This window comes from Cottoperca gobio, chromosome 6 (genome assembly GCF_900634415.1).
Source record: "Cottoperca gobio chromosome 6, fCotGob3.1, whole genome shotgun sequence".
Taxonomy (NCBI): Eukaryota; Metazoa; Chordata; class Actinopteri; order Perciformes; family Bovichtidae; genus Cottoperca; species Cottoperca gobio.
Genome location: NC_041360.1, coordinates 17,613,276 through 17,633,888, shown reverse-complemented (window position 1 = coordinate 17,633,888; position 20,613 = coordinate 17,613,276). Strand labels below are relative to the sequence as shown.

The 20,613-nt window shown below is 44.8% G+C and overlaps 1 protein-coding gene across 10 annotated transcripts; it reads right to left on the bottom strand.

Moving 5' to 3' along the window:
• Positions 1-313: 313 nt before the first annotated feature.
• tle3a (TLE family member 3, transcriptional corepressor a) lies at positions 314-19,059 on the bottom strand. Of its 10 annotated transcripts, none has more exons than XM_029433424.1 (22): positions 18,452-19,059; positions 17,789-17,936; positions 17,136-17,236; positions 16,864-16,927; positions 15,510-15,554; positions 11,266-11,328; positions 10,913-11,017; positions 9,279-9,308; positions 7,172-7,376; positions 6,737-6,744; positions 5,069-5,191; positions 4,669-4,719; positions 4,428-4,580; positions 3,830-3,962; positions 3,546-3,718; positions 3,081-3,151; positions 2,746-2,995; positions 1,995-2,242; positions 1,724-1,871; positions 1,455-1,605; positions 1,145-1,221; positions 314-859 (listed from the first exon to the last, which is right to left on the bottom strand). In XM_029433424.1, exons 2-22 carry the CDS (start codon positions 17,810-17,812, stop codon positions 752-754), a joined length of 2,331 nt encoding a protein of 776 aa, XP_029289284.1. In that variant the 5' UTR covers positions 17,813-17,936; positions 18,452-19,059; the 3' UTR covers positions 314-751. The 10 variants fall into 10 exon arrangements, with proteins under 10 accessions (XP_029289284.1, XP_029289280.1, XP_029289283.1 ...); XM_029433420.1 differs by having other exon boundaries at positions 3,546-3,721; positions 18,452-19,058; XM_029433423.1 differs by having other exon boundaries at positions 3,546-3,721; positions 9,279-9,305; positions 18,452-19,058.
• Positions 19,060-20,613: the final 1,554 nt, after the last annotated feature.

The window sequence follows — 20,613 nt, the reverse complement described above, 5'->3', positions numbered from 1 at the left end:
ACCATGATTTTCTCCTTCCAGTCTGAAAACAAGAGCCTTTCCAGAATTCTCCACTGCTAAAATCCATGGGACAAACGTCTGTGTTACAGCAAATAGCAAAGAAAAATGCCGTTGTCAGGGAGAAAAAAAAATCCAAATTAGATTTCCGAAAAGGTCATTCTGGACAACGAACATGAAAAAAGCAGAGGAGGGAAAAAACTGAAATAGAATATCCTCTTACAAAGTCCTAATCTAATTTCCATCCCCAGAGGGGACAGAAAATCACGTAGAGAACAAGAAAGAACCATCACAAGCGTAACTGGACACCAAAATATAAATCTATAAAAGGCCTTTTATTACTCCATTATGTACACTTTTCACAGGACCTCCAAGGAGAAGCTCCAGAGCGAAGCGCCGCTTCTAGTTGTGTCATGGAACTTTATCTCCACATTAAAAAGGACGAATAAAAAAAGAAAGAAATATCCAACAAACAGAAAAACAGCAAGACATTATTTTCTTCTTAGTGCCTTGGGGGACTGCACTTGCTGTACAAGTGTTAGTTGTATGAGTGAGGAAGGGCAGAGCTGAAGGTCACAGCGTCCACGGCCACAACAGCACCAGCGTCCACCTCAGTCTGGCACTGCCAAACTTCCTGCCCATCCACCCCGGGGCTGCAGGCAACATCCATGCTGTCTGTGTGAGGGAAGGTAGATGGAGGAAGAGTCTACTGTTCCTGAGCATGAGCATGCTCCGATAAAAGCAGTCTGTTCTTCTAGTAGATCACTTCATATACAGTGGCCTTCTTGTCACCAGAGCCTGTCACAATATACTTGTCGTCTGTCGAGATGTCACAGCTCAGGACAGATGAGGATTCCTTGGACTGAAGAAGATAAAAACAGGTTAGTCTGGGAGGCAGTTAACATTCACATCTACATTAGAAGTTAAGTAGAGAAGATTAGCTGACTACAGGGCAAGATTAGATTGCAATGACATCAAGTTCTGGCCTGATGCCCCTCAAAAAGACTTCTTTGTCGGGTCAATAATTCAGGTTCAGTTTTCACTGATAGGAGCGTCCTGTCAGACAGCGGTCGCTATGCCCTTCCTCTCAGAGACAACTGTGCATACTTTTGGACTGGCTGCAGACAGAGTGTATTGATCTGCATACCTGGAATATGCTGGCGCCATAAGGAGTCCTCCAAGCATTCAACAGATTGTCCTTCCCAGTGCTTACGAACCATTTACCTGCAAAAGAAAACAACAGTACAATCAGGACTCTTCGGAGTAAGAAGTGGTATAAAAATACCGACAACTGAAGAGTTATCAGGTAACCTTCAAAACACAATAGGCATTGAGACCGTAAAAAGGCCACTGCAGCTTTAGCACTAAATAAAATAGGACAGTCGAAGGCCCCTTTATGGTTAAGTAAAGTCAGCATTATCTATCCCTCGTTTTTTTGTGCGTGTGTGTGTTCATACCACAGTAGGCGAACTTAAGGGAGAGGACACAGCTCTCGTGCAGGTGGAGCTGATACTTGTCAGGCTTAGAGTGGTGGAGCACCTCCACGTTGCTGCTCTCCATGCCCACAGCAAGCCACTCTCCAGTCGGACAGTAGCCCAAAGAGAAGATCTGGAAACGGGATAGAACAGTAATTACTAACAGTTCTGGGGCTCAAAGGCAACCGCCCTATGCAGTAAGTCTGTGGAATGTGTATGCTATCCATCTCTTCTTCGTTGCAGGGTTGTACCTGTGAAGTGAAGTCATGCTGCTGCAGCTGTCGACCCTCCCTCAGATCCCAGGAGCGAACAGTGTTGTCAAGACCACCTGTCCACAGCTTAGTGCCATCATGGGATATGTCAATACAGCTAGCACCATCCGTGTGACCCTGGAACTGCCTGCAATCAAAGTCAGAAAGCATACAAGCATTTATTGACATCCCCTTCTAAAATTGTTCACACAACAGAAATCCCGTTGTGGGACCAAAGCCCACACAGTGTGAAAAAGTGTTTTCTTCTGACCTAACGAGAGTCTGGTTGTGCAGGTCCCAAACGGCAATGTTTCCGTCACTGCAGCAGGAGAAGCAGACTTTGGCGTCGGGGCTGATGGCCAAGGCGTAGCATGCCGGGGCTGAGGAGGTAAGCTCAGCCTTGATGCGGGGTGTCTGAGAGGCCAGATCCCAGATGGTCAATGTGCTGGCCTCGCCTCCAACGATCAATGTGCGGCCATCAGGCAGCAGCTTACAGGAGCGGATGTAGTTATCCCTGTTCTGTTGCACAGAGGACAAAGCAAATCAATACATGTTCAGGTCAGTGGAGCTAGAGAGAGATTTAGGAACAAGTCGGTGGGAAAGAGGATGAAAATCCTTCTGTCACATCGCAACCAAGGGAATTCTCAAACATACACGGCTACATTTTAAATTTTTTTATCTTGTCATAGTTATTTGGTTACGTTAACATTTCAAGCCAAATATAATTTATCTGAAAATGTCATGTTATTTTTATTATGTTGGTTGTTGCCAAACGTACTTTCTTTTGTTTTACAAAAACATTGATTAAAAGCATCAGCTGCATCTGTGCACCAGTGCATTTGCTGTAAAACTGTCATTGGGATGTGTGCCTGTTGTGGTCCTCGTGTATAACAAAGGATTATCCCATTGCGAATGGAATGAGGTTGTGTATACAGTTCATTTCCTTTCGAAACAACTACACAAACAGAACTAGGAGTAAAAGGTTGTTGTTGAGTGAAACGTGAATCAGCAGCCGTGCTCACCAGACAGTCCAGTTGGGACACAGGGCTCTTGCTGCCAGGTTGGCTGATGTCCCAGATTTTGACACAGCCTTTGCCACCAGTGTAGACATGACGTGTGGGGTTGCTAATGGTAACAGCGCACACCACCTCGCCATGGCTCAGCGTGTTGATCTGACGGGCGTGCCGTGGAATACCAGGGCCGATCAGGGCGTCGGGCGGGAAGGGCACTGGCTGCATCTGACCGTCTGCACTGACGTGGAAGGAGTAAGCCCTAATGGAAACGACACGTGTTAGTGATTTATACCACTGTCGTTTAAAAAAAAATCTGACAATAACACATTTGGCGTGACACTTACGGTTTGCCACCAGAAATGGATGTGAGGCTGGCTGGAAGGCCTGGTCTCATGTGGGAGTGAGGATCAAACCCCTGAAAAATGACAAGATTGAAGCCTTTGAATAACAGATCTGTTACTGACTAGCTGAATTCTTAAGACGAGTAGATCAATACCACTCTCATATCTGTATGTTAAATATGAAGCTACAGTGAGATTATCTTAGCTTAGCATAAAGACTGGAAACAGGGACAAACTAAATAGTGACCCACTCATAGAAAACAGCTCCATAGTGCTACTAGAAGTCTAAAACTCTACAGGGACCCTTTAAAATACATGTTCATAAACAGGTATTGATCTTTTGTCTAGGGCAAAAAAAAAAAGAGCATTTCTCAAAATGGCAAACTATTCTTTTACCTACAGTACGTCCAGTGGCTTTTTAGCTATATAAAAATACAGGTAAATAAAAAGGGCAGGAAAGGGTGTTACCATGGGGGAGCGTCCGTAGGCTGCAGCTGCTGCAACGCTCATCTGAGGGGAGATGTGCAGACCAGCATACACGCCAGGACTAGTCAGGCCTCCATTCATTTCATGATGGCCCATCATGGCAAAGGGGGTAGGGTAGGAACCTGCGATGGACAGAGGAGTACGCAAAGCAGGGGCTGCTACGGACAAAGAGAGGAGAAGGATATTTGTAAGTGACATAACAGTACCTTGGGAGAGGATGGAAAGATTGTCTCAGTTGCTAGCGAGGAAAAAGGAGTGGTACCAACCAAGAGCCTCCATTCCTGGTGGTTTGCCCAGGATGGGTCTGAGCCCGGGAGTGGAGCTGGTGCCAGGGGTGGGGGCATCATTTCGGGGGGTGGGGGTGTTGGACTTGAGGCCAGGCGTGGAGGATTTGTCATTCTGTCGAGGGAACGAGAGAGCAAGCACATTCACAATCCCGAAACCAGGCACTGTGCAGACTGACAATTTGAGAGCAAACTGAACTTAATCCAATCTAATTCTGACAACCCTCATAGTCCTGCAGAGCCATAAACTGCTATTTATTCTAAAACCTATTATGGCCACAATGGAGATGGGGCCGTTTTTATCCCCTTACTGCTTTGGCTTTAATCTTTTAGTGAGGCAGAGGAAAAAAAAACATGGAGGAGTTAAATACATTGAGCTATTAACAGAGAAGACCTGACTGATCCTGATGCGGGACAATATTATCCCTGACGTTTAGTCATGCACTTAAAGCACCGACAGCCATTCCTAATCCACTGCAGAAAACGTCCCCGATTTATTTGCAAATATCCCTTTGCTCTCTCTGCAATTCTAATTTAAACCCTTTCTGTCCTAGTTTGTTCGTAACTCTTGGTGTCTTACATGACTGAGCTCCTTGGCCTTGGATGACGGGGTGCTTCCAGAGGATGCCACTGATGCAGGGCTGTTGGGTGTGTCCTTCTTTGGAGGGCGGGGCTTATCAATGCCATTTTCAGGTGGTGAGTGGGCGGGGCTTGCCCGAGGAGTGGCAGGGTCCTGGAGAAAAATGTATTTTTGTTTATAAGACAGTTTTATCTTGGTACATGTCAATATGCCATTTACAATTACACGGTGCTCTCCTCACCTCATTAGAAACATCTACCACCAGGTCATCACTTTTCTCCCCATCACTGTCCTGTAAACATAATTGGCAACTTAGTCGCATTGAAATCTTTCTTCTTTTCTCAATGAAACTTTTGAAATAGGTGGACTACAGGAGGGTCAGAGATGTTTCTATTCTCTTGCCTTTTAATGAATGAATTGTCTTAATATTTTTAAATGATTCATCTTTTGTGTAAAGTGCTTTGAATTGCTAAATAAATAAACATGCCTTGCCTTTATGCTAAGCTAAGCTTAGCAACCCCTGGTTGTAGCTTTGTATTTAACAGATAGACATGAGTGGTATTGACCTTCTTATCTTAATCTTGGCATGGAAGTGATTAAGCGCATTTCTAAACTGTTGAACAATTTATTTTTTGACTTACATATCTGCTCATACTGTCCTTCTCCTCCACTTTGCGTTTCTTAGAGTCCAAACTGTAGTCAGAGGAGCTGCGGTGCTTCTCACTGGCTGTGCGTAAGCTTTCAGATGGGGATACAGAATTATTCTGCAAAGGGAAAACCAAACATACTTTATTACCATTTTGTCTTTCATTGTAGAAGAGAGCAGTGAGTCATTCATCCGTTACAAATTCACAGAGAACACACTGTGCCAATCCAAACACTAAAAATGCCCCATTCATACAACTAGGGATGCTGCAGACTCTTAAAATGCAGCTGTAGGCCAGCTCCAAGCAGTACCCTGACACCAGCCAAGCCCAATCTCACACACAAGCCTGTCCCTGGCCAAACAACAGAATGGGCCGTTATCTGAACTGAAAGGAGGAGGGCTTGTTTTCTGAGCTGGGCTCCCTCCTCCTCATAACTGGACAACAAACGGCCTTACAGGGACATGAGCAGTGTGTTGTGGCTGAACAGAGGGCCTTTTCTCCAGAGTCAGTCAGGCTAAGCGTGAGAAGGAGATAGATGGAGAGACACAGAGAGACAGAGACAGAGAGAGAGAGAGAGACACACACAGAAAGAGCGAGAGAGCGAGAGAGAGAGAAAAACTGTATGTTGTGGGCATTGATTGCCGCAGCGAGCTCGGGCACCATGTCAGCTCAGGCTTTGAGCTTTGATAAAGAAAGAGAATCTATATCCTGCCAGTGGGCATGGCAGCGTGGGACTGACTGGTGGTTTTTCATGGAGCCTGCCTGCCCACACAAGCTGGGACAGCTCACTCCAAACGCAACATAATGGGAGGAACTCGGCAGGTGTCCAGCAGCTTTCACAGGAGTTTGCCATTTGCCTGTAAACTGCCAAGTTCTCCTGATTCCCTCTGTCCCTTCTTCTGAAGACCAAAGCAACAACATGGACTAAGTCAGTGGCAGCCCAGAGAAGTGAACAATGGCCGATGGACTAGCAGTCTGGGCAAAGGGCCACTGTCTGCATAATGGCTGACCTTTAAAGAGATGCTTAGCGTGACTCATTAACCAAAGTCACCACTATGCTATCAGATGACCTGGGACAAGAGCACAGAAACAAAACAGGCCTGCTAATCGCCCCAGGAGTTTCATTTCTTCAGACATGACTGCACCCATTCAGATGGACCAGCCTGCAGAAACACAATCTCACAGGCACATCACAAGCCATCAGAGATCGCAGCCATTCAAATAAAACGCTTTAGCAGGTCCAGCCAGACAGGATGGAGAAAAACAAAACAATTCTCCATTTGTGTTCATAAATATTCATCACATGCCAAGGAGGAGAGTGAGCTGGTAAACAAGGGAGACAGTAGAAGGGATCAAATAAATCCTTTAAGAAGGGGAAGTCAAAGTCTTGCTTTAATTGTGATGAAATTACAAGGCTTCTAATCTCTCCAGCATGATACCAGTCATTTCCCTTCTGGATTAACACAGGATTTATATTCCAAGCCTCATTTCCAATTAATCATTTTATTGAAAGCTGATTACAACAGTGCATGAAATCAGCAGTAGCATGCTGTTGGCAGGATTTTTTTTACTTGACATTCGCGGTGGAGATGAAAGTGCGATGATGAATAATGAAAGCAACAAGTCCTGAAACAAAAAATGGTTGCAGGTTTGGACACTCACCGCATTCTCTGTTTTTGCAGACATCGCAATGGCGGCCGAGGAGATGAGGAAACCAAGTGGAGCAAAGAAAGAAAAACACGTCAGTTAGCATATCATAACAGATGCTTCTGGCTGAACGTGTGAGAATCAGCTGCAGGGCACAAGGCCCTCTTATCAACGTGTGTTGGAGCTGTTGAATAGCTTAAGCAGTCATGGGCTGGGAATGTACCAGCTCATTAACCAGACAGAATGTGAACAGACAGGATGTGCTGCTCACCTAAGGGCCCTACCATTCTGCTCTAGAGACTGAGAAGCACTCCACGCTAAATAGTTTTTTCCCTGGTTAACATCTATGCAATAATGTTTAAATTAATATACATTTCTATTCTTCTAAATAAAACTGGTTAAGCAGCTAATGCCCAACCGGACAGCAATGTGCCGAGTTTAACTCCTCACCTCTGTGTTCGAGATCATTGTGGTTCTTCTCATCCTTTACTGGGAGGTGGGCTTGGCTGCCCAGGGCACCTAGTGCCAGCAGGCCTGATCCAGCGCCTATCACAGGGGGGATGCCAGGCGGCTGCAGGCCTGAGGGGTGAGGTGGCATCTGGACCGGAGGCCCGTGAGCAGCATGGGAGAGGTGCTGTGCCTGGAGCTGCTGCTGCTGTAAGTAGACAGGGAGATAGACATACAGAGTGGGTCGGAGGGTAAAGGCAAGGAGAACACACACACTAAACATGAGGCTGATCAGTTAAACCCTGGATGATATTAGCGCATTCACACATCTATTACTGTCAGGATCCAAAAGCAATCCCCCTCAGTGTTATTTCCATACCAGGCCAGGGTGGCATAAGCCCTAGATCTGTGCTGAGGAGAGTAGAAGTCATGACTAACAATCAACTGCTCAACACGTCGAAAGCATGAGACGCAGGGCTGGAGACACTCAATCGCACAGTGTTAGTAGTGCATGATGAGTTGGAAAAGAAATAGAAAAATATATAAATTCTACATTAACGACAAACAGCCACCGCTTAACACAAAGGAATAATTTCACATCAGGTAAACTAGCACATTTTATACTGCAGCACCACTGCACTCCTATATGCCATCAGTGAGTTGAGCAATCCTCTTAAGGAACAGGAAGCTGTGTAGGAATCTGTCAGCCTGTGGGCTAAACAACTACCTGCTTTTTAAACACTTCAAAAACACAACCAGCGTCTTTTTACTCCTCTCATATTCATGTTCCTGGATTAACAGAACATGAATCATTTGCACACCCATGCTTTAAGAGACTGAGGGAACACTAAGTGCCAGAAGCTGGCACTCCTTCCCTCTCACTCTAAGTATTTGAGTGTGTTTGTGTGTGTGTGTCTGGAAGGCTGCTGTGGGAGCCAGGACCAGGGGTCCCATGCTGGCACTCAGTCAACCCTCCAATATTCACCATCAATATTTGAAAGGCACGGGGAAATGGATGGGAGTTAAAAGGCACTCAGCATGGAAGTAAGCAGTTTAAAGCAAGGTTAAATAATACTTAGCTGAGACACCAATAAAAACATCAGCAATTTATTACCCGTCTACGAGCCAGCTGAATAATTCAGCTGTTGTTACAGCGCGCACCTCCTCTCTTTTACAAGACGCGCTTCAATCAGTGACCATTTATGGCCATTTCAGGAATATTAGGCACTTTTTAATGACTGGTACAACGTGGTGGACCTGCCTAACACATCATTAAAAATAGGCTACATCAACTCAGTAGGAACTTGCTTTCAAATTTACATTTTTAAAACAGAGATATCCAGTCGTAGGTCTTACAAAGGGCACCTACTTCTAAAACATCCTCCTTCGTCCTTAAAAATCCTATCTGGGAGGGCCTTTTTAATTGCTTCTACATTATCTGCCCTGAAGGTATAGAAGACTAGATTGGAAAATAGTGAGAGTTTTAACTTGCAACCTGGTCCTTTGCTCCAAAAGGGCAGATGTCAATCCAATTACAAAATGTACCCAGGACACAAAGTGTGTGTGAGAGAGAGAGAGAGAGTGAGAGAGAGTGAGAGTGAGAGTGAGAGAGAGAGAGAGAGAAAGAGAAAGAGAAAGAGAGAGAGAGTGTGTTAGAATATTGTGTCCATGAGGGAAATTAAGGAGCCTGTTCATTGGCAGGGGAGAGCCATCCTCGCTCATTGTGTTTAATGAGGCACTGATGGGTAATATGCATGGTTGATCAGCAAGAGCCCTCATTAGAGGGCCATAAATGAAGACAATAATAAATAAAGAAAAGAGTCTGGCCTATTTCCTCTAATTTAATATTCCAAGATAAAGACCTACTCTTTGCCCCTTTTTTTCTCAGACTGACTGGAGCTATAGAAAAAGAACACACACACAGGCAAAATTGAGCAAATGTATTATAGTAGTCTCTAGTGTACTAACTACACTAACTATAGTGAAACGCACAGCACTTGGACAGAAAAGTGCCATGCAGCATGCACAAGCCCTTCAAGCCCAGATGTGTGCACACACCAAGCCAATTGAAACAACATGGCACATACAGATATTTGTGAATGCCACTGACCATGAGAGCGGGGTAGGCAGCTTGCTGCTGCTGAAAAGGAGGACAGAAAACGGTCAGGGCAACAGCAGCTCTAGACGCCCTCTCTCCATTATTATATACTGCAATGAATGGTGTTACAGACAAAATCAATTTCTTTTACTTTAACATCCTTTTAAAGCCGTTCTGTGCGTTTATCCAGGTGGCCACTCGCTGGGGAGACAGGTGGGCTCCTCTGAACCACTTCTTGGCTGACTTTTTCGTGCGTTTTCTAATCAAACAGGAGCCGCCACCAGTCAGGTTCATCTCAACGCAAGCAGCTGCCCTAGTTGCATCATATTAATGGCCCTCAGCCCCATCAATAAGGCATGCAGCTGGCTCTTGGATGCTGCCTGTCTGCCTGGCACGCTCTTTTACCCTACCTTGCTTTACAATATGCATGAGGATTTTGGCATGCCTACAGAGCTTCTCTTCAATGAATAACTAACGGAAAGGTATTCGTAAAACATACAGTAGCTACATTTCCACCCCCTCTGACATGAGCATCCGGCGTGACTTGGGTCAAGGCATTACAGTTTCATAAAACAGGCCGGGCTTGTCCAATTTTTATATTATGTAGACTTTTTAAATGATATTAATATCAAATTATAGGGACACATTAAAAAGTACAGAAATGTTCCAGCATTATATTGTTCCAAATGTAAAAATCACATACACAGGAAGGAGCCGCAAATCAAATTAGCTTTTCTTAGGAAAAACTGCAGCTGCTCTGCTTTTTTGAAAGTGTGATAAAGCATCTGCTTCAGTCCAACAGATAAAAAAACAGCAGCTATCCATCACCTCAAGACACCTAGTCAGACAAATTCTAGGGAGCAATTATCCTGGAACAAAAGGTCACCAAGGGGGCATTAATTGAATTCCAATATGTGCCTCCAGTTATCAAGTAAGCCTTTTAGGCAGGCCTTATGCATGCTAAAGACTCTGCAAGATTCAACTGTAGTAATAAGACCACCGATAGCCTGAGCTTTGTATCGAGGCTGACACCACTCACTTCTGCTTCAGGAGGGCAGGGTGAGTACAGCTGATCAATGAGAGGCAGATGGTGTTTTGAAGCAGTGATGAACACCATACATTACAGCTCAGTGCTACGGTGTGCAAACAGAACTGCAGAGCTGTGATGGCTGACTGCTCTCTACACTGTCTCAGCTAGCTTGCAGCGCTGGCTGTGTTCTGCTCACCCTCAGCCTTTCAATTCCCACAGCTATCCAGGTCAGCAGTGAGGGATGAGGCTCCTCGTTAAAACCTTAGCCAATTAAAGCAATACAGGCTGCGAAGGGGATCTCAAGAGCTCTTAGGCTCGCATTTATAAACACACAACAAGGCAGCGAAGATGCCGTCGAGACTAAAGCTGGAGCAACAGACCAGCTCTCTTGAGAGCTAAACTTGTGTGAATATATTGGTGAGGAATATAGAACTAATTATGACAAAATATATTAACACATTTGATTCAGCACTAACTTTAGCAGGCGGTGTATCACATTCTATTCACATAACAGTTTAGAGTACTTGGTGCATTAAGAAGACATTAACATGGAAAAGTATTTATAGCTAGTGATATTTTCAGGTTATATAAAGGAATAAAAAGGGAGTATACACACGGTGAGAGGCAGATTGGGAAGTCCACGTACCCCGATGATAGCATTCAGCTCGGTCATAGTCACCTGCTTAGCTCGTTCCACTGCCTGAGCAACCTGCTGTTGGTGCTGTGGGAAGACATTTACAAAAGATTATTGGGGGGGGCATGCCAACATCTATCACACATTGACACTCACTTATCAGAACATTTCACTCAGAGTTTTCATAGTGCTGCTGCAATTTTCAAAAGTAAAGGCCACACACAATTACTCAAAATTGCTTTTTGAAGTAGTATCTGTAGAATACAGGCAACAATAAGTCACTTTATTTTAGTACTAAGCTATGAGACTGTTGGAGAGCAACATTTAAAACTCACCTCTTGTGACAGGAAAGGCATTATTTGAGCTAAAATTGCATTGAGCCGTTTGGCAATCTCCGTCTGGAAAACAAAAGAGGAGCAAAATGAGATGGTAAAGTATGAAACAGACAGTGACTTCACATAACCCCGCCTTTAATGTTTACACCGATTAAGTCAATTACTGCGGCAATCAGAACTGCTTGACTCAACATCCTCTAAACAGCGTGATATTGACATTTGAAATATTGAAATATTTAAAACATTAGGAGAGCCCAGGGGGATGGAGCACAGCTGTGCTGAGAGTGCACTCCATGCTAAACGGATATGAGCAGGCAGAGTGCTGCTGCGTTGAGAGGATCCTCACTCACTCTGCCCTGCTTCCCCTCATCTGCAACTCCGCTGTCCTGCAGTTAACCTCAGAGTTAAACCACACAACCACACCCAAGGAAGTGAAGCCCACGAACCAGACTGCACTGTTTACTTACATGTGACAGTGTAGGCAATTTACATTAAAAGGGTAATGACATGTTTGAGCAAAGATTACAAACCATAATGACCTGGAGAGTAACACACCTCAAATCTATGATCAATACCATTAGAAGACAACTTCCGGCCTGTGCAGTGCGCTAGAGCGCTGCCTTTCCAACGCTGAAACCTCGGCCATTTCTCACTGCAATCAGCCGCCCAGCCCACCACCCTCCCAACCTCCCAACCTCCCATCCATCCACACAGCCCTGCCTCCATTCTTCTGCTTGTCTACCAACTGCCATGGCAACGGCTGCAGACCTATCTTACTGGGATCATTATGCAAATGGCACCTCTGCTTGACCGTAACAGGCTTTAAAATCATATTACGTGCTTGGAGGCAGGTCATTAAATTGAATTTTCAGCCTGTCGATCACATGAACGGAGCAAATGAATGGTGGATAAAAAGAGCGATGGGAGGAGGTGCAGACCCCCCCCCCTGTAAATGCACTGCACAGTCGGCTTGTTCTGCATCCGTCTTCTTCCAGGGATGGGAGACGAAACTCTCAGGTTCAAGCTCTGCACTGGGAGCAGAAAAATAACAGTGCCAAAGCTACATCATCTATGGAATTTATGAGCTGCAGTTCAACCCAAGGCCACTGCGGAACACAAACACATCACAGGGATTTTCTCCTGATTTTTCATTTGGAGCAGCACACACAATGTACTTTGCAGACCGCCAGCTTATTTATTACACATGGCAGAAATGCCAGGCAGTTTTGGCAGCTAGACGTATTACCTCTGAGCAGAGCCAGAGAGATTGGAGAGTAATGTCCAACAGAACGAGACCTGCTGACCCAAGCTGCAACATGGATAGCCACTTAGCTGGGCAAGCCAGCAGGACAAACAACAAGCTGAAGATGAAATATCAGATGAAATATCAGATGAGACAGAGTAAAGCCTGGGTTCAGAAGGTACACTAGTTCATAAGACAACACTGATTAGAACTTGATTACTGTCTGCATACAAGAAAGACACTGAACTCCAGCCTCCTCTGACGAACAATAAATGTGACCTACGACCAATAAAGCAATGAGAGGGTTAGATAAAGGTTTTATCGGCATTAGTATTAACGCAATGTCGTAAGCGCTCTAGCAAGAGCTCAAGAACGCCCTCAGAAATGGTTGAAAAGCTACAGAGCCTGTATAATCCATGTTTGTTGAGATAAGCCATGTCAATAGCAGTCGAACATTTGACAGGATTTGTGAAAAGGCCTTGAGCGCACAGTCCATTCCTCTGTAGCTTAGTGTCATGGTGACAGCTGGCTGAGAGAGGTCAGGAGGTGGCCGATCCACTATGTCCTAAACAACTGGCAGCCTCTGCACTCTCCCAACACAACATGCAAATACATGGAAAAGGCATCAACTGAGCTTGCCACTGCTGTCAGAATAGATACAGTGCAGTGCTGGGATTTTTTTCTCGTCTGCCTGCAGATAAAAATGGGGCTGTTGTCACTTTAAGTAGATGACAGCTTGGCCCTTGAGAGGCCAGCTTTGCGCTGCTGCTACACAATTACAGGTACTCGGACCTGTGTAGCACCACTTTAAGAGCACTCTCAGGCAGGCTTGTCAATGGTGTGCAGAAAGGTATTCGCCTGTTGCTATCAGCAGTGGGAAAATGGAGTCGAGACACTGATGAGTATTAAATACAGGGGAAAACTACTGGTGGCTATGGTCACATGATCCATCTATAAACAATACTTGACTAGTCAGATTTAGAGGGCCTCCAATTTGTCCAAGATGACAGCGTCGCCCGTTTTCTGATTTCTCTAGTAGAAAGAAAATTAGACTAGCACTTCACTCTCGGCTCATCTAAGCCAGAAAATGACACATGTTTCCACTAAACTGAGATGTTACACAAAGCCTCAGAGCCTTTGTTAATGTGAAGCAAGTCCAGAATAAATTTCCAATTGGCATTTGAAGTTATTTGTATTGATCTGAGTAAGGCCAAAAGTCTGCCTAAATGGATGCATGAGTCATTACTATGATTAACCTTGTCAGCTGCAGCAGTCCGTCAGGGGATTATCTTGGGTAAAGGACGGCTGTGATTTTAAAACAATAAACCTATTGTAACCAAAACAGCATAAAACCATAACTTTCTTCATTATGCCGTATCTTAAAATACAATAACTTTCTGTTTATATAAGTGGATCTGACAGCCAACAGTTCACACCCTGTAATTATTACACTCCAGTCCAGTCCCAAATGACAGATTGGGGATATTGGAGCATTGATGGCTTGGAGTGCCACGATTTCTCCCACCACTTTTCACTGCACGCCTCTTATGTATGAACACTGCAGACAGTTCGCTGGCTGAACAAGTTTGTTTTGGCCCTGGGCATGGCAGATAGTTTGCTACTTAGCAAATGATTCCCATGGCCATGTGCCCTCATGTCTGTGTTACGACTACAGGTAACAGCCAAATCTGATTGAGCCTCACCAACACCCAAACGCCACACAGCTCTAGGAAACAAGCACCAGATGATGGTAATTACTGACTGACATCACGCAGCAGAAATTAGCCGTTTACATCTACATACTGTAACGGCTGATAGAGAGGGATCAGATAACACTGCCACATCAGTCAGTCTGCGCTGTGCCGGTGTGTGCATTCTGAAATCTGAATTATGTCCCTGCATGGTAATGAAAAAAGGCACAGTAAGAGGAATGGATTTCCTCACTATGGAATAAATCTCCTGGCAGGAAAATAATATGCCTATGTGCATCCAATAATCCATCCCAGCCCTGCCTGTTAACCACTCCCCATCTTCTCCTCCTCCCGTGCCTGAGCTGTAAACTGGGGGAGCTGCATGGACGGGGCCCACACTGTTTGCTCACAAACACGCCGTTCAGCAGGTTAGGGCCCCACTGATGAATTATTCAAGCGCTTCCATCAGCTCTGTTGAGGTTCCTGATAAAAGTCAGGCGCTAAAATGGATCAGTCGATTAACCTGTTTACACAGAGCAGGGCTGTTGCCCCTCCCCCAGCTCTATTCTCCAACTTGTCTCCGGCTCCCATCCCCCTCCTCTTTCCTCTGGTTGGCGATAAGTGCCTGACAGAAGCTATCAGAGCGGCCCGAGCCCTGACAGACATGTGGCAGTGTGACACACGGCCCAGACACTGATGGATCACCCTACCTCACCATTCCGCCATGCCCCCAACGCCATCATTAACCAGGCGGCTGTCGCAGCAGAGTGGACAGCCTCACTGGTTTAAAAGCAGCATGCAGAGGAATCTCCAGATTACTCATTCATACCATTTTTATCTCTACAAGCATCACTGTGACTGATCTGTGGAGCCATACGAGATAGGATCTTTTGATGAAGATAAGGACACAATAAGTGACTAAAAGGACTTTTGCCCCTCTCTTGTAATTACTGTCCATTTAAAAAGAAATACTGACCCATCAGCAATCCTCTCTCTCTCTTTAATCATTAAGTCAAAAGGCCTAGCTTGCCAAAGTCTACCTTTAATCTTATCAAAAGACGGAGACAAATCCAGGCTTTACACCACTAGCACATTTTTAAAAAAGGGCCACAATAATTGTACAAGGGGTGGTACAAGTTTCCAATTGTATTGCCTTGTTTGCCTGCAGTAGATCAGTCTGTTTACAGCCTATTAGCAATGCTCAGTCAGCTCAGTTCACAGCCTATGAGCAGCTCCTCCAGGGTGTGACATCCCCTGATACCGTGGAAAACCACTGAGCTGAAAAATATGAGGAACATGATGGTACATACCTGTTTGTGCATTTCTATGTTCAGCCCGTAGGACATCTCGTAATACTGAAACAACAACAAAGAGTTCATTGTCACTAATGGAAGTAAAAAAAGTCACATTTACACTCATGCTGCGCCAACATTTAATATATTTATGCAATTACAAACCACAAATCAATAGTATAATTGATCGCAACACTAAATTACAGCATCAAATGGTTTTGAACATTATGATTGAAACCAATCCAGCTTCGGCTGGTGAACGTGATAAACTTAGAGCAGACAAAAAAGGACTTCTTAGAGCAGCTAACAGTGAATAGCCAATAAATCGATATTTTGTTGTTTATATTGCGACCACAGAGAAGAAAGGGTTAGATTTATTGATCACCATCTTAAGCCCTCAGATCTCCAGGATGTCTATTTACTTAGCGTAACGCAATTGCTCAACACTCTTGATATTTCAAGCCAGGTCAGTCCGTCTGGCTGAAATGTAATCCGTGGAGCCCACAAGTGGCAGCCAGGGCAGAAATGGCTTTCCAGTCAGCGTCTATTTGATGAGGCCAATGCATTATTCAGTCCATTAGCTTCTTCGAAAATTACTCTCAAACAAGAGAGCCATTCTGTCTGAGATCAGAGCCCCACAGCCGTAGCGTAACCTGACACCCAGTGCTGGCTGTGGGATACTTCCCTACATGTTTACCTAACCTCCTCCCTGTCAGGCTGACATGTTGTTTTCCTGTGAAAAGAATGTTTAACTTAAGCCTGCATGTATTGGTTTAAGTCATCCCCGGTGTGTTTACCTGGGACAACAGAGAACACTGCCACAGAAGAAGCTCCTGATCGCGTCATGTCTGAGCTAAATTCCTGCGTCATAAGCATGCCTATGTTTTTCTAAAGGGCTGCTAAAACAAAAGCTAATAATTTAGGATTACACTGAAACCAAGGTTGACTTGGTGCAAAATAAACTGCAGCAGGTTCCCCGTCCTCCATTTTGTTTGCCGTGGTGCATTTTCCCACACACTGCTCTGGCCCTCTACCATCAGCTCACACCTAATTTATGGCCATGCATATGTCTGAGCGTGGAGTCTCCTAGGAGAATAATCAGATCAGCACACACAGAGGGCAACGCTGCAGCCGACCCTTGGAGATCAGGGGCGCGCTATAATGGAGCCTCGGCTGTCAGGAAGAGCTCCTCCGTAACAACCAGCTACATCAAACCCCCCTGGGGCCTTTCACAGGCCTGTACCTGACACTCAACCCGCCCTAACCACCACGCAGGTGATCACAATAGCCTGTCTCGCTCCACCTCAACTAGATCTTCAACAAGCCTTGCAATTTGGAACCATAATTGCTCCCTTTTGTAACATAATCTTACCATGACATAGTGGCGCTGCATCTCTGTCTTCTCATTGGCCAGTTTGTCATACTCCACCTTAAGACTAAAATAGAAGACAAGGTGTCAATTTCAGGCATCTCTATCACTTCAATAACTCACTCACACTTAACCTCTTGACAGTTGGTAAGGACAATTCTTTTCATTCATGCACATTTCATTCAACAACCAAATATTAGCCTTAACCTTTAGTTTTTTATAAAAAGTCAATGTTGACACCGTCGTACTTTGGTGGTATCATCTGGAATCATTACCTGTGATACTGGGCTTGCAGGAACTGAAATTCATCTTTAATCCTGTCACAAGACTCTGCTACAGTGAATTTGAAGCCAGGCTGACCGGGCTGATGTGGAGCCTGAAAGAAAGGTTGTAAAAATCACATCAGTCCAGTCACAGGAGAAAGTTTTAGTCATTATTACCTTTCATTGTGCTGCTGAAGGGAGAAGAATAGTTTCCACATTAGACTACTTTCAAGATAATATCTCCTGTGCAGTAAGTAAGACATTACCACACCAGAGAGGTGGGTCTACTTCACACCTCCAGAAGCTAACACAACATGAATAGGCTTTCACACTGAAAATGAAATCTGATCAAAAAAAAAAGAAAAAAGAAGAGAACTAAAGCCACCACCTGTCCCCATATTCAGCAGTCATATGTTAGTGTATGGCTGAGTAAATATCTCCAGGCATGCAAACCATCTGCATCCATTTACCACTAAGTGCATATTCTGGTGTAGCATAAATGCATTGTGATATAACCATATAGATTTGATGGGCTGCATTAAGGGTGGAAAACGCTTTGCAGGGCAGATTTCAGGGGGAACCAGCAGCAGTCAGGAACCATGTCAACATCAGTGTTGTCAGGTAAATATGTAAACTGTAGTAAGTATAGAGGAAGCGCTTCTTACCGGATGTCGGCCTTGTGGATACATCTTGAAATGTATCCTTTGTTTATCTCTCCAGTGTGCAGGTCCTTTGGCAAAATGGTTGAAATGTGCTCACAGCCACACCGGTCTCAGCAGGCAGGGGTGGGGGGCAGGGGAGGTCGTGAAAATCCTGTGTTGAAAAATGACACGGTTTAATCTTTAGACGAAACAAAAAAAAACACAATACAGTGCACGTTTTGCTAATAAGTAATCATAACACCAAACTAGTTCCAGTTATTGCAGAGCCAGGTCAAAAAGAAGCACTAGTCCTGCGCTTCGGTCTTCTTGGTTACCTTTTTCGGTCAGTGGTCAGCGATACACTCGCTATACAAAAAATAAAATAAAATCTTAATTTACCATTTAAACTGCTGCAAACACAAATAGACCAAATAAAGACGCTACTTTTTTTTCGCCGTCAAATTGAAATGCTTGCATCAAATTCGTTTGTTTGAGACTCTCATCTTGACTGATGTTCGTCGAATGAACAAAACCCCGCTGTAGGACGTCTCCAGGCAGGCCACGACCGACAGCAGCTGGCTTTTACCTACTGTTTGACTCCGCGGAAAGCGATGGAAACGGTGCGCTGTTGAGCGTACGCCCAAAAAAAACTGAAAAAGAAAATCAACAGCTCTGGTAAATACATACCCGTGCGTGCGTTTTAACCGTCCGACTTTTGTTCCTGAAGAAAAAACAGAGAAGGCTATAATTCATGCGCTTAATCCCTCCTAATGTAAGCGTGGTGGACGCGGATCTCGACAAGCATCCTCTCTCTCCGGAGCGCACCCAGCCAGACTGGGGGAGCAGTTGGGAGAAAATGTGGTGCGGTCGGGCTCGATTAAACTACTTTATTCTCAGCCGCGAACCTCCGAGAAATGTGCGCCTTTTGTGGCTGGTTAATCCCAAAAAGAAAAAAATATATGCTTCCAAAATCTGTCTTCCGACTCGAAGAGGTTGGAGATTCTTTAAAAGCGTAACATGGTACTCTCCACAATCTCGCATTTCCCCCAGTTGTCCAGTTTACCCCGGTTGCCACACACAGGCAGCAGGGCTGAACTGCCGTGAAAGCGCCTATCTGTCCAATCGGATTACTCGGAAGGAATACGGCCACATCTGCCTATCGGAGAGCGACGGCCCCCACGTGGGGTGCAACGATACATGACATCATCCCGCGGATCCACAAGGCATCATCCGTCCGTCCCACCATGTACAACAACAACAGCAGGCATTGATGTGCCGGCGATGATATTGAAATTTGACAGAGACAGCACAAATTCCACATCCGCGCTTCATTAGAGTGTTTTATTTTTTACCGCCCAAATAAAGTTGATGAATATTTGGGTGAGACCACCACCGGCGGGACGGGGAGGGATGTGTGCGGTGCAACAAGCATTCTTGAATTGTTATCCCCATACAAGGAAAAGGGAGGGGAGATGGGAGCTTGTTTGTAAAACATGGTTTTAAAATGTGAAGCGATGTTACTGTGAAACTGCCAAAGTAGCAGACAAAATCAGAAATGTGCGGACTAAACTCCCCCCAACACATATACAACGTGAAGGACACACTAATGACCAATCGATCGACGATGTCCACCAAATTAAAACCTCTCGACATACATTTTTAGCCTTAAATATCACGTGATTCTTGCACAACACATCCGTGCGCCAACCTATCAGCATGTGTTTAATAGTTGCACTGCAGGGAGAGGAGATATGATTGCCTTTGTCTGATATGAACATCAGCCATGTCTGAACGCTGCCTCTACGCCTTGTTTTGAAGGTTCAACCCTGCCCCCACGTGGGACTCCTCTGCGGCTTTAAGGCCTCTCGTCCAATGGCAGCGCGGTGCACTTACTCGCCCGCTTCCCATTGGCCCAGCAGCGTCGAGCCTGTCATTCACGGAGCAGCGTTGTCAATCAATACCACGCGGGGTCAAGCGCTGACAAATGCCTGTGCTCCTCGGTCCTCTGCCTGTGAATAGAGCCGGGAATGGCTGCTTAATTAGCTTCGAATGGCTTTTCTCTCCAGTTCAAACAATCTGTTACCACCACGTGGTAATGAGAGCCTACATTAAACAAAGGAAGAAAGGAAGCATGCAAACAGTTGTAACATTACAACCTGTAGTTTTCCTTTACATGTGGGCCTATGTAACGAGCTGACAAAAGGTTTTTGTTTATCTTTGATCACAAAGGCCAATCGAACCTGTTCTAACATTAAACCTGCAGTGTAATATTAATGCTATGCTGTATGCATGGTTGTAGTGCTTTTAAATTCAAACACCAACAATAGGACACTTGTCTCCTTGTTTTTTAAAGAAGCTACTTAAATCAGTGTTATGTTAGTTCTTGGCTGTGCAAGCCATGTGAAATGAGGAAAAACAACATCCAGATGCATAAATATAGCGGCCTAATTATATTATCTCCAGTCTTCTAATGTATAACACTTTCAAAGCAAGTTATGTGTAGTCTTCACACATGTATTGCATGTCGTCTTATACAAAACAGAATTGAATTATAGTCATTATAAAGCAAATTTAAATTAATGATAGAACTGTGGCCTGTATGAAGTGACTAAATTGCAAAACAACCAGACATTTTTCACACTACTATAGTGGTAGCTTTTTGGGAATGCTAAGGTCATTTTGTCATGTTAAGGTCTGAGATTGCCCAGCAGTGGTCCTACTTGTCATTCTTGTCAGCCACCTTGAGGATGTGGGATAACTGTGTTATTTCCAAAAGTATGGAGGCAGTCTGTGAGAAACTCAAGCACACACAAGAGCTGGCAGGCTAATCTCAGTCAGGCACCCCCTCA